General features: G+C 41.9%; 1 protein-coding gene across 1 annotated transcript in view; it reads left to right on the forward strand.

Annotated features, from left to right (window-relative positions):
* NSUN7 (NOP2/Sun RNA methyltransferase family member 7) overlaps positions 1–14305 on the forward strand; it is a 32549-nt gene extending 18244 nt beyond the window's left edge. Inside the window, 5 exon segments of the mRNA XM_081959053.1 lie at positions 1729–1795; positions 1798–1902; positions 2903–3020; positions 10931–11054; positions 12850–14305. Of these exon segments, the coding sequence (XP_081815179.1) occupies positions 1729–1795; positions 1798–1902; positions 2903–3020; positions 10931–11054; positions 12850–13488 (1053 nt within the window). The 3' untranslated portion in view covers positions 13489–14305.
* The last annotated feature ends 2447 nt before the right edge of the window (positions 14306–16752 follow it).

A 16752-nucleotide genomic window follows, 5' to 3' on the forward strand; every position in this document is an offset into this window, starting at 1 on the left:
GCTTCCTTGTCCTCATCTCTTCCTTTTCCTCTTCTTCTCCTTCTTCATCCTTCTCCTTTTCCTCCCTCATCCTCATCTATCTTCTCCCCCTTCTTCATCCTTCTCTCTCTTCTTCTTCTCCCTCAGCCTTCTTCTCCTCCCTTATCCTCATCTATCTTCTCCCCCTTCTTCATCCTTCTCTATCTTTTCCTTCTCCTCCCTCATCCTTCTTTATCTTCTCCTCCCCTTTCTTCACCCTCTATCTCCCCCTTCTCCTCTGTCATCCTTCTCTATCTTCTCCTTCTTAATCCTTCTCTGTTTTCTCCTCCTCCTCCCTTATCCTTGGAGGTTTTCTAGTCCAACCCCCCTCCCTCCCCCAAGCAGGAGACCCTATACAAAAGGTTGTCCAATCTCTTCTTTAAAAACTTCCAGTGTTGGAACATTTACAACTTCTGGAGGCAAGTTGTTCCACTGATTAATTGTTCTTACTGTCCGAACATTTCTCCTTAGTTCTAGGTTGCTTCTCTCCTTGATTAGCTTCCACCCATTGCTTCTTGTTCTACCCTCAGGTGCCTTGGAGAATAGTTTGACTCCCTCTTCTTTGTGGCAACCCCTGAGATATTGGAAGACTGCTATCATGTCTCCCCTAGTCCTTCTTTTCCTTAGACTGGCCAAAACCGAAACCTGCAACCGTTCTTCCTATGTTTTAGCCTCCAGGCAAATCATGACAGTCCAAGTGAAGATGCCCACCACTCTATGGGGATTGGGAGGGGCTGGTCTTCCATTGCAGCTGCCCCACATTGTGATTGTGTAAGCACCATCTCAATGCCTTGAAGGATATCTATTGCCATTCCTAGGAACCAGCAAATAAGGGGTTGAATTTGGGCCAAAGTTAATTAAACCCCAGCCACAGTTTCAGCCTGAACGGAAGTGTTCCATAATAATTAGGTGAAGCGGTGGGACCTTCATCCCTGGAAGATTTCAAGAAGAGACTGGACTGCCCTCTGTCAGAAATGGTGTAGGGCCGTGATGGGGGAACCTATGGCATATGTGCCACAGGTGGCACATGGAGCCATTTCTGAACGCATGTGAGGCATTGCCCTGTCAGCTCCAGCGCACATGTGCATGCTGGCCAGCTGATTTTTGGACTTGATTTTTGGCCGTTTTTCTCCCTCCGGAGGCTTCAAGAGGCTTCCCTGAAGCCTCCAGAGGGTGAAAAACAGCCCAACGCGCAAACCGGAAGTTTGGGAACGGACTTCCGGTTTGCGCATTGAACTGTTTTTTGCCCTCCGGAGACTTCAAGGAAGCCTCCTGAAGCTTCTGGAGGGAGAAAAACTGCCCAACGGGCAACCCGGAAGTCCTTTCCCGAACTTCCGGTTTGTGTGTTGGGGCGTTTCTCGCCCTCCACAGGCTTCTAGAAAGCCTCTGGAGCCTGGGAGGGCGAATAAACGGACTTACTGGGCCCACCGGACATCAGAAAACGAGACATTTCTGGCCTCCGGGGGGGGGGGGGGCGGGGCAGGGAGGCCGTTTTCACCCTCCCCAGGCTCCTAGAAAGCCGTGACACATGCGCAGGGGAACATGGGGGTGGGGTGTCACAGCGGGGGTTGGACTAGATGGCCTCCAAGGTCCCTTCCAACTCTGTTAATCTTTATCTGGTCTTCAACCGCCGTGCCTGATTTCGGGAAGCACCAGGTGAGGCGACATTTGCCAGACTTCTGCCGGCCGCGCCCGTTCATTTGAAACAGGAAGGCAGGTGGTAACCGTTGTTTTCTCATCTCCCGTCGTTGCCGCCGTCATTTTCTTTCATTTCCTCTTTAGATGCAGAAATGCTTCGGGATCTCTCCCAAGGATCGGTCGCCGAAGACAAGCTGAGCACCCTTGCCCAGCAGCAGCTGAAGGAGCTGACCCACGCAATGCAGTGTGAGCTTTATTTGTCATGAACTCAATCCTATCATAGGGACGCGGTGGCTCAGTGGCTAAGATGCTGAGCTTGTCGATCAGAAAGATCGGTAGTTTGGCGGTTCGCATCCCTAGCACCGCGTAAGGGAGTGAGCTCCCATGACTTTTCCCAGCTTCTGCCAACCTAGCAGTTCGAAACACGTTAAAAAATGCAAGTAGAAAAATAGGAACCACCTTTGGTGGGAAGGGAACAGCGTCCCGTGCGCTTTTGGCATTGAGTCATGCCGGCCACATGACCACGGAGACGTCTTTGGCTCTTTGGCTTTGAAACAGAGACGAGCAACGCCCCCTAGAGTCGGGAACAACTAGCACATATGTATGAGGGGAACCTTTACCTTTACAATCCTATAATAGCTACAATTGTGTATCTATAACAAGAATTTTTGATACCCAGCTCCTTTGTCTCTTATTAAAAGCAAAGATTTATTTCTTCTATACTCCAAGCTTGCAGTATTAGATTTTAGCAGACTGTAGGTCTGAACCTGAATTTGAAACCCCCCAAGTCAATGTTTCCCAACCTTGGCAACTTTAAGAAATGGAGAGTTGAACTCCCAGAATTGTACGCCAAATATAATAAAACAACATTTCCCAAATAGGGAAAGCAAAATACACAGTCATTGCAACATTTCGTGATCCAACTAAGGTAACACTATCAAGTTGCACTGATGATGTTACCTAGTTGGGTAATAAAACGTCTTTGAAGAAACAATCCTCGGAGAGTACCCAGAACCCCATAGTCGTTCTCCTTCTCCCCCTTCTCAATCACCTCTTCTAGCACTGATGATGCTACCTAGCTGGGTATTAAAATGTCTTCAAGAAAACATCTAAGCTTAGAGAGCATCGAGGTCCCCACAGGACAAGTGAATTTGTATTCATTTACGCCAGCTTTTAGAAGTTTCTCCAAAGCTTCTTCTTGACTTGAATGATTTCCTGGACTCATCCTGACCTTGCATCCCTGCAGTTGTTAAAGTACAAGCTCTCGTCTACTGCACCTGCTCGTTGTACCCAGAAGAAAACGAAGTCGTAGTGAACAAGGCCTTGGCATCTGGAGCGGAAGGAGCAAAGGCCCAGCCATACAAGTAAGGAAGATACTTTAGCTATTTTCCTCAAATAAATATTTCCACCGGTGCTGTTGGAATGGTTGCATGTGCAGAATCAGAATAGAGCCAGAAAGGGACCTTGGAGGTCATCTAGTCCAACCCCTGCCCAAGTAGAGACCCTACACCGTTTGTGACAGAGGGCAGTCCAGTCTCTTCTTGAAAGCTGTCTCCGCCTCCTCCGCCTCCTCTATCTTCTCTTCCTTCTTCATCCTCCTATATCTTCTCCTTCTCTCTCCCTCCTCCTCTATCTTCTCTTCCTTCTTCATCCTTCTCTATCTTCTCCTTCTCCTCCCACCTCATCTACCTCCTCCTCCTTCTCTATCTTCTCCTTTCTCATCCTCTATCTTCTCATCCTCTCTCCTCCTACTCTATCTTCTCTTCCTTCTTCATCCTTCTCTATCTTCTCCTTCTCCTCCTACCTCATCTACCTCCTCCTCCTTCTCCATCCTTCTCTATCTTCTCCTTTCTCATCCTCCTCTATCTTCTCATCCTCCCTCCTCCTACTCTATCTTCTCTTCCTTCTTCATCCTTCTCTATCTTTTCCTTCTCCTCCCACCTCATCTACCTCCTCCTCCTTCTCCTTCCTTCTCTATCTTCTCCTTTCTCATCCTCCTCTATCTTCTCATCCTCCCTCCTCCTACTCTATCTTCTCGTTCTTCTATATCTTGTTTTATTTTATTTTTTATTTTATTAAAGAATTTATTGATTTTACAAATATTTCTCCTTCCCTCCTTCCACCCCAACCCTCCCCCTCCCCCAACCCTCCCTCCCCCCCTACCTCCCAGAGCAAAATACAGAGTATAAACATTTAACAACCATACACTAACATAAGCTAACAAACTATAGCATCCTATCAACTCTTGTGCTTTAACTCCCCTTATTAAACTAACTTTAGATAAATTGTAATATTCCTTGTTTATTCATAAGCTAATTGGAATTTCTTCGTCCGATATTTATTTTGAATGTAGTCAATCCATCTTTTCCATTCCAGCTTGTATTTCTCACCTGAAGAATCCTTCAAATATGCTGAGATTTTGGCCATCTCTGCTAAGTTCACTACTTTTAACGTCCATTCTTGGATAGTAGGCAGTTCTTCCCTCTTCCAGTACTGCGCCATCAACAATCTTGCTGCAGTTATTAAATTCAAAATCAAATTAGTCTCTCTAGCTGTACAATCTGTGATTATACCTAACAAGAACAGCTGGGGAGTGAACTTTATCCTCTTTTTAAGAATATTTTGAATGATCCACCATATTTTTATCCAAAATGCTTTAACTTTTTTACAAGTCCATTATACATGATAATACATAGCGTCAACACAATCACATCTCCAACATTTAGATTGTAAATTCGGATACATACAAGCTAACTTTTTAGGATCTAAAGGCCATCTATAAAACATCTTACAAAAATTCTCTCTCAAGTTTTGAGCTTGTGTGAATTTTACATTTCTTACCCAAATCTTTTCCCATGTTTCCATCATTATTGGTTCTTCAAAATTTTGTGCCCATTTTATCATACAATCTTTAACTAACTCTTTTTCTGAGTCTATTTCTATCAGTGATTATACAACCTTTTTATATGCATTTGACTCTGGTCCCTAATTTGTTTTACCAAATTATTTTCATTTTGTATAATACCAATTTTCTGGTCTTTTTTCCATCTAGCCTGTAACTGTCCATACTGAAACCAGGTTTGAATGACCCTTTCCTCTCTTAATACGTTCAAGGATTTTAGTTGTGGTACACCTCTTTCTATGTTGAGAAGCTCTTTATATGTAATTACGTCCTGTTTTTGTTCTATACTTATATTCTCTATCGCGTGTCTGGGTACTGTCCACGTAGGTATCTTATCATTTAACTTGTATTGATATTTTTTCCAGACACGCAATAGAGCATTCCGTAATATGTGGCTTTTAAAAATCTTGTCCACCTTCTTGTCATATATTAAATAAGCATGCCCACCATATACCAAATCATATCTCTCAATATTCAATATTCTTTCCTCTGTTAAATTAATCCAATTACTGACTGTTGATAATACTACTGCTTCGTAATATAATTTTAAGTTAGGCATTTTCAGACCTCCTCTTTCACGTATATCTTGCATTATTTTAAGTTTTATTCTTGGTTTCTTCCCTGCCCAGACAAAGTTATTAATACTTTTCTGCCATTCTACCAGATTTGCATCTTTTTAAAGTATTGGTATCATTTGAAAAAGAAATAAAAACTTAGGCAAAACATTCATTTTAACCGCAGCTATCCTTCCCAGTAAGGACAATTGTAATTTTTTCCACTTATTCATCTCTATCTGTATTTTATGCCATAATGGTTCGTAATTATACTTATATAATTTCACATTTGAGGTTGTAATATAAACTCCTAGATATTTGACCTTTTTAACTATCTCACATCCTGTCACTCTTTCCAATTCTTCTTTTTGATTTATAGTCATATTTTTAACTATCATCTTTGTTTTTCCTAAATTTATTTTAAACCCAGATACTTGACCATTTTGAGTAATTATGTTCATTAAACCTACAGCTAATTTCCCCGGTTGGGTTAGAGTTACAACCAAATCATCCGCAAATGCTTGTACTCTGTATTCATGGTGCCTAATCTTAATTCCCTGTACATCAATCTGAGTCACGTATTCTATTCAACAATAATTCCAAAGTTAAAATAAACAATAATGGAGACAGGGGACATCCCTGTCTTGTTCCTTTTTCGATTTTAAAAGGTTCTGTTAAACTACCATTAACTATAATTTGTGCTGTTTGTTTCTGGTATATTGCATTAATAGATTGTGTAAAATGCTCTCCATACTGCATCTTTTGTACTATTTTCATTTAAAACTGCCATTCGACTCGATCAAATGCTTTCTCCGCATCTACGAATGTAAACTCTGCAGGGATTTGGATATTCTTCCCCAAATACTCCAATGTATTAACAATTTGTCTTACATTACTTTTCATTTGTCTCCCATGTATAAAACCAGATTGATCATTGTGAATCATTTGTTGTATAACTGACATCAACCTATTTGCTAGTATTTTAGCAAAAATTTTATAATCTGTATTGGGTAGTGATATAGGCCTATAGTTTTTTGGTTGACTGTAATCTTGGATCTTCTTTCGAAATCAGGGAAATAAAGGCTGTTCTCCAAGATGGTGGCACCCCTCCTCCCAGTTGTATTTTATTAAATAGTTCCTTAAGAGGTTCTACCATTTCTAATTGTAAATTTTTGTAATAAACCGCCGTCAATCCAGAGGCCTTACCAACTTTTAACTGCTTAATTACCAGGAGAATTTCCTCTGTGGATATCGGTTGATTCAATCTTTCCCTTTGCTCATCTGTGACTATGGGGATATTCTCTTTCCCCAAATATCTATCTATATCTAAACCTTGTATTTTATCCCCAGCATACAGTGTCTTATAAAATTCTAAAAAAGCCTTTTTAATCATATCCTGTCGATAAACTTCTTTACCTTTGTACTCTATTTTCTCTATATTACGAGACTTCTGTTTTTTCCTTTGTGTAAGTCAGGGGTGTCCAAACTTGGGAACTTTAAGACATGCTGGCTGGGGAATTCTGGGAGTTGAAGTCCACAAGTCTTAAAGTTCCCAAGTTTGGACACCCCTGGTGTAAGTTAACCATCTGCCTGGTTTATTTGCATTACAAAAAGTATTGTGTTTAGCATACAACAAATTAGTTGCTACTTGATCTGACATCAACATGTTAAATTGCCCTCGTAATAAGGTAATTGCTTCTTTTGTCTTCTTGTCATCTGGGTTGGATATTAGCGCCTGCTCTTTCCTTTTTATCTCCTCTTCTAGTTCCCTTTTTTCCCCTTGTCTACGTCTATATAGATTATTCAAGTTTATTAAGACACCTCTCATATATGCTTTACTTGCATCCCAAACCATTTCCATGGATATTCCCTTACACATGTTAAAAGCAAAATATTCTTTCAGTAATTTTTTACATTCTGTGACATTTCCCTCATATCTAAATAAATTTTCATTTAGCCTCCAAGACCTCCTAGATCCCTCTCCATATTCCAGTTCTGTCCACACTGGATTATGATCTGTTAGGGTTCTCAGACATATCTTCGTCTTCTTCACCCTGGAAGAAAGATCATTCGTTATTAGTATAAAGTCAATTCTAGAAAAGGATTGGTGCCTATCAGAAAAAAATGTAAAGTCTTGTTCTTTAACATTCCGTTCTCGCCAAATATCCCTCAGTTCCATATCTTCCATCATGTTGAAAAAGGGTTTAGGAAATCTTGCTCGTATTTGAATATTTTGAGAAAGTCCCTTCTTGTCTATCATAGTATCCAATACTCCATTCCAGTCACCCAATAATATACACAATCTATAGTTCCATTGTATTAATTTAGTATGGAGCAATTTGTAAAAATTTTCTTGTTGATTGGGGGCATATACTCCCGTTAAAAGTATTTTCTTTCCTTCTATTAATAAATCAATTGCGATATTTCTTCCTTGAGGATCTGCTTCAATTAATTCAGCCTTTAAATCTTTTCTTAAATATATAACTATACCATTTTTCTTCTTTGGTGCGGATGCCACAAAATGCATTCCCAATCTTGCGTTCATCAGGTATTTCTGGTCAATTGTTCTAATATGTGTTTCCTGCAAACAAATTACATCATTTTTAAATTGTTTCAGATAGTGAGATATTTTTTCCCCCTTTTTTGTGGTGAGTTTAAGCCATTAACATTCCAGGTTAGAAATTTAATTGTCATCTTGAGCCCCCTGAAGCTTTTTAAGAGCTACCTGGAAATCCTGCTGGGATTTCTTGGGTCTGGCTCCCCCCACAGCTTCTGTATTTATATTTATAGCTTCTTGGATTGCTATCTGAGCTTGTTGCATCTTTAATTCTTGTTCTTTACGTTTGTTTGCCGCTTGGGTTTGTCTTTGTTCCATAACTCCTGTCTCCTTGAGTAGTTCCAAGGCTTGAGCAGCACCTGCTTGTACCTGGGTATCTTTCTGTCTAGCCTCCCCTGCTTCTTTTCTTCTTCTGGATCCTGGAGATGGTGGGTGTCCAGCCTTTAGTACATTACTGTAAAAATCTCTTGCCTTCCAAACTGAGTTAAGACGATATCTTTCACCTAAATAATTCACCACCAGTCCAACTGGAACCTCCCATCTATACTGTATCTGGCAATTTCTAAGTTCGTCCACTAGCAATGCATAGTCCTTTCTGGATCTCAACATTTTGGGGGGGATTTCCTTCAATACTGCCACAGCCTGACCCGCCACTTGTAACTTGTTTTTATAAGTCGCTTGTAACATTCCATTCCTAGTTTTCCTGGTGACAAAATAGATTACAATATCTCTTGGTAGTTGTCTCTGTCTGGCAATCCATGAGTTAACACGGTAAATTTTGTCCATTTGCCAATCACATTCTGCCTTTGGTTCGCCAGTCAATTGGGCAAAAGCCTCTGCAAAGATCTCTCTTAAATTTTCTTAATTATTTTCTTTCAAGTCCCTTATTCTCAAAGCAAATTTCATCACTCTATATTGTATCATTGTAACCTCTGCCTCTGATTTGTCGATCTTACTTTGTGCCTCCTCGACTTTATTCTCCAAATTGAGATTAGACTGATTAATTTCTTCCACCCTATCCTCCAGTAATGTTACATAACCAGATAAGCCTTTAAGTGTGTCCACTATGTCCTCTCTTATCTGTTGGTTGCGGGTTTGGATTAAATCCTTAATTTCAGACATTTCATCAGACACATCTTTAAAAGCATTTGCAATCTTTCCTTCCAAAACAACAGCTTGTTCCTTTAAGGCATTTTGGAGGGCTTCAAGTGTCAAGGTTTGTGTATCCGCTGGGGGTAATAAAGACTGCAATTTCTGTGTCTGGGCTGGGGAGCTTCCAGCGCTCTTGGAAACCCTTAATTTTGTTTGTTTTGAAGCCATTTCCAAATATTCAAATCAGACTTTTCAACAGCCAAATTATTAAGTCCAAAAAGTCCACCTATTCCCCAGATTTGTTAAATCTTATAGCTTGTCAGTAAACTAATGCTGCTTTCTTTAATCTTGAGCTCTTGAATCTTTTAACAACATTAACAGGCACTTAAGAAACACTATCCTTTTTAAGTTTCACTCTCACCATGCCCTTTGATATTCAGGCGCCATCTTCCCTTTATCTTAACAGAAGGAAGTATTTCCACATCAGAGTTAAAGATTTGTACTTGCGATTGTAATCACTCCTGTATTTGCTCTGCCTGCATCCTATTTAAATGAAGATTAAAATGTTGATTGCAGGGGTGGTCGTGATGTTTTGTTTTTGCAAAGGCAGAAGCGTCCCGGACGAGGAGTTCTGTTGGGCTGCAGGGGAGCTCTCGCCCTTCAAACCCCAGATTTGCTTCTGGGGGTCTAGGGGAGCTCTACCCTAACCCGGCTGCTCACCCCCTGCTCTTTTCCCGAGGGGGGAGTTTCTAAGCCGCTAGGCAGCTGATCTACACTGTTCTAGCAGCTTATACTCTGTCACGGGGCTGGCGTTCCCTGAGGAGCATCCTTCAACGCCGACGGTGCCACCGGAAGATCCTTCTCTATCTTCTCCTCCCACATCCTTGGAGGTTTTATAGTCTAACCCAATGCTCAGGCAGGAGACCCTATACCATTTCAGACAAATGGTTGTCCAGTCTCTTCTTAAAAACCTCCAGTGATGAAGCTCCCATAACTTCCCAAGGCAACTTCTGTTCCATTGGTTGATTGTTCTCACTGTCAGAAAATGCCTCCTTATTTCCAGGTTGAATCTCTCTTTGATCAATTTCAGTCTATTATTCCTTGTCTGGCTGTTAGGTGCTTTGGAAAATAGCTTGACCCCCTCCTCTCTGTGGCAGCCCCTCAAATATTGGAAGATTGCTATCATGTCTCCCCTGGTCCTTCACTTCACTAGACTAGCCAGGCCCAGTTCCTGCAACTGTTCATCCTGTTTTAGCCTCCAGTCCCCTCATCATCCTGGTTGCTCTTCTCTGCATTTTTTCTAGAGTCTCCACATCTTTTTTATAGTGTGGTGACCAAACTTGCATGCACGATTCTAGGTGTGGTCCAGGGGTGGGTTCCTCCCAGTTCTAACGTCTTCTATAGAAGAGGTTCCACAAATCTACAGTGCCGTTTAGAACTGGTTCCAGCTCCCTCCCCCCGCCCTTTCACACATCATCAAGAGGAAGAGCGAGAGGAGGAATTCTGGGAGTTGAAGTCCACAAGTCTTAAAGCTGTCAAGTTTGAACACCCCTGGTTTTTTTTTTCTAAAGGGTTAGGGGTGCAAGGGTCTTGTAACTTGACAGCTTTAAGACTTGCTTGCTTCAAATGCCATAGTTTCTGAGCCAACATTTTGGTTGCTAAGCAAGAGTGTTGTTAAGTGAGTTTCACCACATTTTACAAGTTGGCCACGCCCACCCAGTCACATGGCTGGCAAGCCACTCCCACCCAGTCACATGGCTGGCAAGCCACTCCCACAAAGCAGGCCACACCTACAGAAGAGGTTCTAAAAAAATTTGAAACCCACCACTGGTGTCTTACTAAGGCTTTATAGAGTGGTATTAGTACCTCCCTTGATCTTGATTGTATCCCTCTGTTTATGCAACTTTGGATTTCGTTGGCTTTTTTGGCTGCTGCCACACACTGTTGGCTCATATTTAACTGGTTGTCCACTAAGACTCCAAGAATCCCCTCAGTTACTGCTATTAAGCCTGGTTTCACCTAGTCTATATGTGTGGTTTTCTTGCACAGGATCCTTTGATTCTTCATTTAGTGACCAAATAACTTAGTCCCAGTTGCTGATCAGCACAGCTTTTGAAGATGTTGATTTGACGCAATGCTTTCAAGGCCCTGTGTTTCTCTCTCCTGCAGGCTCTGTCCACCTGTTCTTCCTTTGTGTTCCAAGTCGGAGGTCAACGTATCTGAACAGAAGTTCTTCCGGATGGAGCACTCCGATATTTCAAATAGCTGTTTTATTGCCGTCTTAGGCCGAGAGGTAAAGCAGTGAGTTTCATTACAACTCGCGAGGAGAGAGGAATGGAGTATTATCCTCTCTAGTTGAATAATGTTCAATATATTACAATAATATTAGATTCCTACACCTTCCCAACTTCTAATTGTTTATAAATTATTAACTTATCACATATCTACTATATTACAATATTATAGCATATATTTATCTGTCTGTCTATCATCTATCTATCTATCTATCTATCTATCTATCTATCTATCTATCTATCTATCTATCTATCTATCTATCTATCTATCATCTCTAGATAGATAATAGATAGATAGATAGATAGATAGATGATAAATAGATAGGTAGATAGGTAGATAGGTAGATAGATAGATAGATAGATAGATGATAGATAGATAGATAGATAGATGATAGATAGATAGATAGATAGATAGATGATAGATAGATAGATAGATAGATAGATAGATAGATAGATAGATAGATAGATAGATAGAAGATACGTGGTAGCTCAGTGGCTAAGATCAAAAAGGTTGGCAGTTTGGCGGTTCGAATCCCTAATGCCACGTAATGGAGTGAGCTCCCGTTGTCCCAGCTTCTGCCAACCTAGCAGTACCGAAAGCACGTAAAAAATGCAGGTAGAAAAATACGGACCACCTTTGGGGGGAAGGTAACAGCGTTCCGTGCGCCTTCAGCGTTTAGTCATGCCGGCCACATGACCACGGAGACGTCATCGGACGGCTTTGAAACAGAGATGAGCACTGCCCCCTAGAGTCAGGAACGATTAGCATGTATGTGCGAGGGGAACCTTTACCTTAGATAGAGAAAGATCTATAGATGTTGATAGATAGATAGAACAGAATAGAATAACAGAGTTGGAAGGAACCTTGGAGGTCTTCTAGTCCAACCCCCTGCTTAGGCAGGAAACCCTACACCACTTCAGACAAATGGTTATCCAACATCTGCTTGAAAGGTTTCAGTGTTGGAGCATTCACAACTTCTGGAGGCAAGTTGTTCCACTGATAGTGTGTGTGTGTGTGTAAATGCCAAATATTTAATAGGTAGAACAGTTTTTTTAAAATACACTTTTGAAAGTTTTTTTGCTTGTTTTTTGTTTGCTTGCTTCTATAATTTTTTTCTTTTGGGGGGGGGCGAGTTTTGTGTTTGAACTTCTGAATAATGATTTGCAAAAGATAAAAATGAGAAAGTGGAACCAAGCTTGATGTCCATACAGACATTTAGAATACAGAATCACAAGCTTTTCATTCCAGAAAATGCAGCCAGTTACAATTAGTCCTACAATACTGAATAAAATAGAGGTACTCCTTGCTTTATGACCACAATTGAGTCTAACATTTATGTTGCTATGTGGAACAGTCATTAAGTGAGTTTTGCCCCATTATATAACCTTTCTCGCCACCGTTTTCAGTGAATCCCTGCAGTTAAGTTAGTAACACGGTTGTTAAGTGAATATGGCTTCCCTATTGAAGTTCCTTGTTGGAAGGTTGCAAAAGTTCGTATTTATGACAGTTGCCATGTTCTGGGGTCATGTGTCTAAATTTCTGGCCAGCCAAGTCAATGGAGAAGCCAGTTAACATCCGTGTCCCTGACTTAACCCCTGCAACGATTCCCTTAACAACGGTGGCAAGGAAGGTCGTAAAATGGGGTGAACCTTACTGAACCAACGTTCCCACTTAGCAACATAAATTTTGGGGCTTCCTTGCTGTCATTAAGTCAAGGACTGCCTGCATTCCAATCGCAGTCCCCTTGGCGGGCTTCTGGCTCCTCTAACCCGTGTCCTCTGCTCGTTTTTTAGCGCGACCCGTCCGAATCAGTGACTGTGAAAGACGTTTTGGCCCGTGCTGCGGCGAAGGGCCTGCTGGATGGGATCGACCTGGCGAAGCCGTCCAAGAGAGAAGAGAAAAAGAAAAAGAAACACCGAGCTGCCCCGTCAAAGAATCCGATCAAAGAGGCAGTGATGCAATCCCGGATTCAGGAGTTCCTGGAACGAGAAATGAAATCCGGAACGACGGAGTCTTCCGGATCGAAGGTGGCTCCCAGCAGCTCTCAGGTGTTGAACCAAACCAACGAGCCCGCAACGTTGAAGAAAGCCACCAACCCTCTTTCAAATTCGTCTCTTCCCGTGATGGCCAAGAATAACCTCGCCACCACCTCCACCATGCAAAAAGTCTTGGAGAAACAGAGGAATGTCGGGAAATCCAAGAACGATGACCGAGTCATGATTTTGAAGCCTGTTGAAATCGTCCTGCCCCCGGTGATGATGCCGTATTTTAACCCCCAAGGGAACAGGGCCCAGATTTCGACGAACCACTGTTACTATCGTTGGATCGGGGCAAAACATGGGTCGCTTAGCCCTTCGGCATCTAAAAGACTGATTAAGTCCAAAGAGCCACCCCCGTCTATGGGGACCAAACATTCTCGCCCGTGGCTTTGAAGTGGGCGCCATCTTGGTTTGTTTCGGTTTTTGTTTCCCTCCCCCTCTCCCCCCTCCCCCTAGAATTTGAGACCGATGTTCGTTGAACCGTCAGCTCCTGAATATCGTTTGGTCCCTAAAGTGCTTTTCGAAAGAAATCAAAACGTGGATCTCTTTGGACGTTATTGCACACGAGCGGTTTTGAAAAGGTGGTGTTTTTTAAAATTATGATGATGTCACGCTTGCATCCACGTCAAAAAAAAAAAGCACACTTATGGCTTATGCAGATCATTGGAGGGAACTTAATAAAGTTTGATGCGGGATAGAGCTAATGAGTCATTAAGCCACTGCAGACCTGAACGGATTCGAAGCGGCTGAATTTTTAAGGCGAACCGTTCAACTCGTGAATGAAAACTGGGGTGGGGGGTGCTACAATATGGAGAAAAGGAGGCTTCGTTTTTTTCCCCGATATATTTCCGATCATTTTTTTTTTTCCTTGGGAATTGGGACTGTGTTCCCCGTTTCCGATTTTAGAAGACCCCAACTGGCCTTCGACGTGATCCTTGTAGATGTCCACTTGCTTAAAAGCCCACTCTTAAGAAAGTACAGCACTCTTGAAAGCACAAACTAGGTTTGAAAGAGAAATCCCAACGACAACAAGGAAAGTTAAAACATTCGGGCAAGTGGCCTTTTTGTCTGGTGTTGGCGTCACAATTACCATGCTTTCCTTTGGCTTCCAGGTGATACCAGCCTTCGTTAGCAACTCAATATAAAATCATCAAGTTATTATGCCGTATGGTTAACTGGAAACACAGCATATTAAACAATTCCTGATTAATTATTTTCTTGACTTATTTTTTTTTAATGTTCCCTGCCAAAAAAAAGAGCAAATGAATTTGATTGTGACCTACACATTTCGGTGCCGATTTGTGCATTCTAGAAATTACGTCCTTCATAGCTGTTGGCGAATGGCATCCTTTCTAGACAAACAGATGGGCATTTCCTTATTTAAATTATAAATCTGTTTCTACCAATTTTATTGTATACAACCAATAGTATATACACAACTAGCCGGCATTGCCCGGGTATTTATTTAGCGGGAGAAAATGGCGGACCAAATGTCATTTCTATGTTGGATTTTCCCCCTTACCAGAGGGAGCCCCCTTGGGGAGTACTGAGAAGCCGTTACCATGGCAACTCCACCGCACTGTACAGTAGAAGCCATTTTATGGCAGTGCAGTAGAAGCCATTTTAAGGCACAACAGGTTGTATCTTAACAGAACACACGTACCAATGGGTGTTAGGGGTATCTTACCCCCACAGTATTTGTTTCCAGAGAGTAAGCGATCTGTGTACCAAGTTTGGTTGAAATTGTTTGAGGCGTTCCAGAGTTATGCTGGAACACACACACACAGACACACACAAAGCTCATCATCATCATCATCATCCTAAAACTTTCAGCCTGGCGAAAGGACCACTCCAACTTCATGAATGTAAAGACAAGCGGTTCGTGTAATTAAATTTATTCTTGCAATGGGTTACATTTAAAGGTGTCAGAGGTGGACAACGGGGGGGGGGGGAGGCGGAAAAAGAAAACGTACTTTCGAAACAAAGCATTTCGCCTAAACACAAGGAGCTCTTGCGGATAAACTCTGCGTGTTCGGGTTCCCTTCGGCGGAAAAGGGGCAAAAGAATGTACATATTTGTCTTTTAAAGCCGTGAGGCCTGAGGGAGGAGCGAAGGATCAAAATGATAAAGTGTTCTAGATCAAAGCAGTGATTTTTGGAGGAGGACACTATAAAACTAGATGTCCATGGAGATTCTCAGTCATCCATGTGTCATGATTGTCCCAAGGTTGCTTTTTCCTCATTCCCCAATATTCTTTTTCTTTGAAGCCATTTTGTATCATATCCAAGAACTGGATTGGATGAGAAGCGAAACCTCTTCAAAAGAAAAACTAAAGTCCAGTAGGGGAAAAACAACAACAACAATCCACCTTTGGGACAATAAAAGTAGATTCCCCCCCCCCCCCGCCCATTAGACAAGCCTGCTCTGTTTAATTGCCTTCAGAATTCTTCTAAAAAGATGCAATTTTTGGAAACTTGAAAAATGTTTTTTAAGGATGGCTTTTTGACTTATGGATCAAAACAAATCCCACCCTGTTCCTTTATTCCAAGCCTAATAATTCTGCACACAAGAGTTTTTATCAGGGAGAACTCCTTGCCTTAGAAACACAAGAGTTTCATGCAGTTTCTTTCGTCTTGTTAGCAGCTCTTCAATTTTTATTTTTAATTTTCGAACGAGGTCACGAATCTCGGCTGAGGACTGAACAGGTTTAAATCGATGCTTGCGTGAACCAATGGGGAGGAAAGGCGTGAAGAGGTGACAAATTAGTTTAATTAAAATCAACCCCCTTTCTTGGGTAGATCAGTGAGGCGGCCCTGTGAAAGCAGGATCTAACTCAGCATGTGTGTTCCCACCCCCCACCCCCCAAAATAAGAGATGCCATTATATGTCGTTTTATCCTTTACGTCATTAAAAAAAAGTGACTACAAATAATAGAAAATTCCTCCCGACTTTTGGCAACCTAGGATACACTCTTGTTTAATTAGGGCTGGATTGATGGAGTGAGCTTGCAATCTGGCCACTCCGTCAACGGATAGTTTGGTAAAAATGGGAGATTTACCAAATTTTTACCAAATAGAGATAGTCCTCGACTTACAACAGTTCATTTAGTGACCCTTTTGAAGTTACACCGCCACTGAAAGAAGCGACGTATGTTTTTCACTGATGGCAGCATCCCCAGTGATCAAAATCCAGACGCTTTGCAACAGGTTCGCATTTATGGCGGTCGTGGCACCCGGGGGGGACGGGACGGGACGTGATCTCCTTTGGCGATCTTCTGGCAAAGCCAGGCTCGCTTAACAACCATGTTACTAATTTAACATCCGCAGTGATTCGCTGAACAAAAGAAGAGAAGTCGTAAGATGGGGGCAAAACTGGCTTTACAAGCGTCTCGCTTAGGAAGGGAAATTCCGGCTCAATTGTGGTCGTAAGGCGAGGACTGTCTGTAAAAACATTTGAAGCTGCATCCAATTGGTCCCAAACAAGACCAGGCATCGCTCCTTACAAAGACACACAAAATAATGCATAGATCACAAAAGCAGCACAACCACGCTGTGTAAAATCAATGCGGTTTGTTCACACGGTCATCCTTTCGCTTGGGGTGTGTGTGAATGGACAGGGGGAAGAACCTGGTTTAATGGATATATAACATGCCATTTT

This window comes from Natrix helvetica (genome assembly GCF_964273705.1).
Source record: "Natrix helvetica genome assembly, chromosome: 7".
NCBI lineage: Eukaryota > Metazoa > Chordata > Lepidosauria > Squamata > Natricidae > Natrix > Natrix helvetica.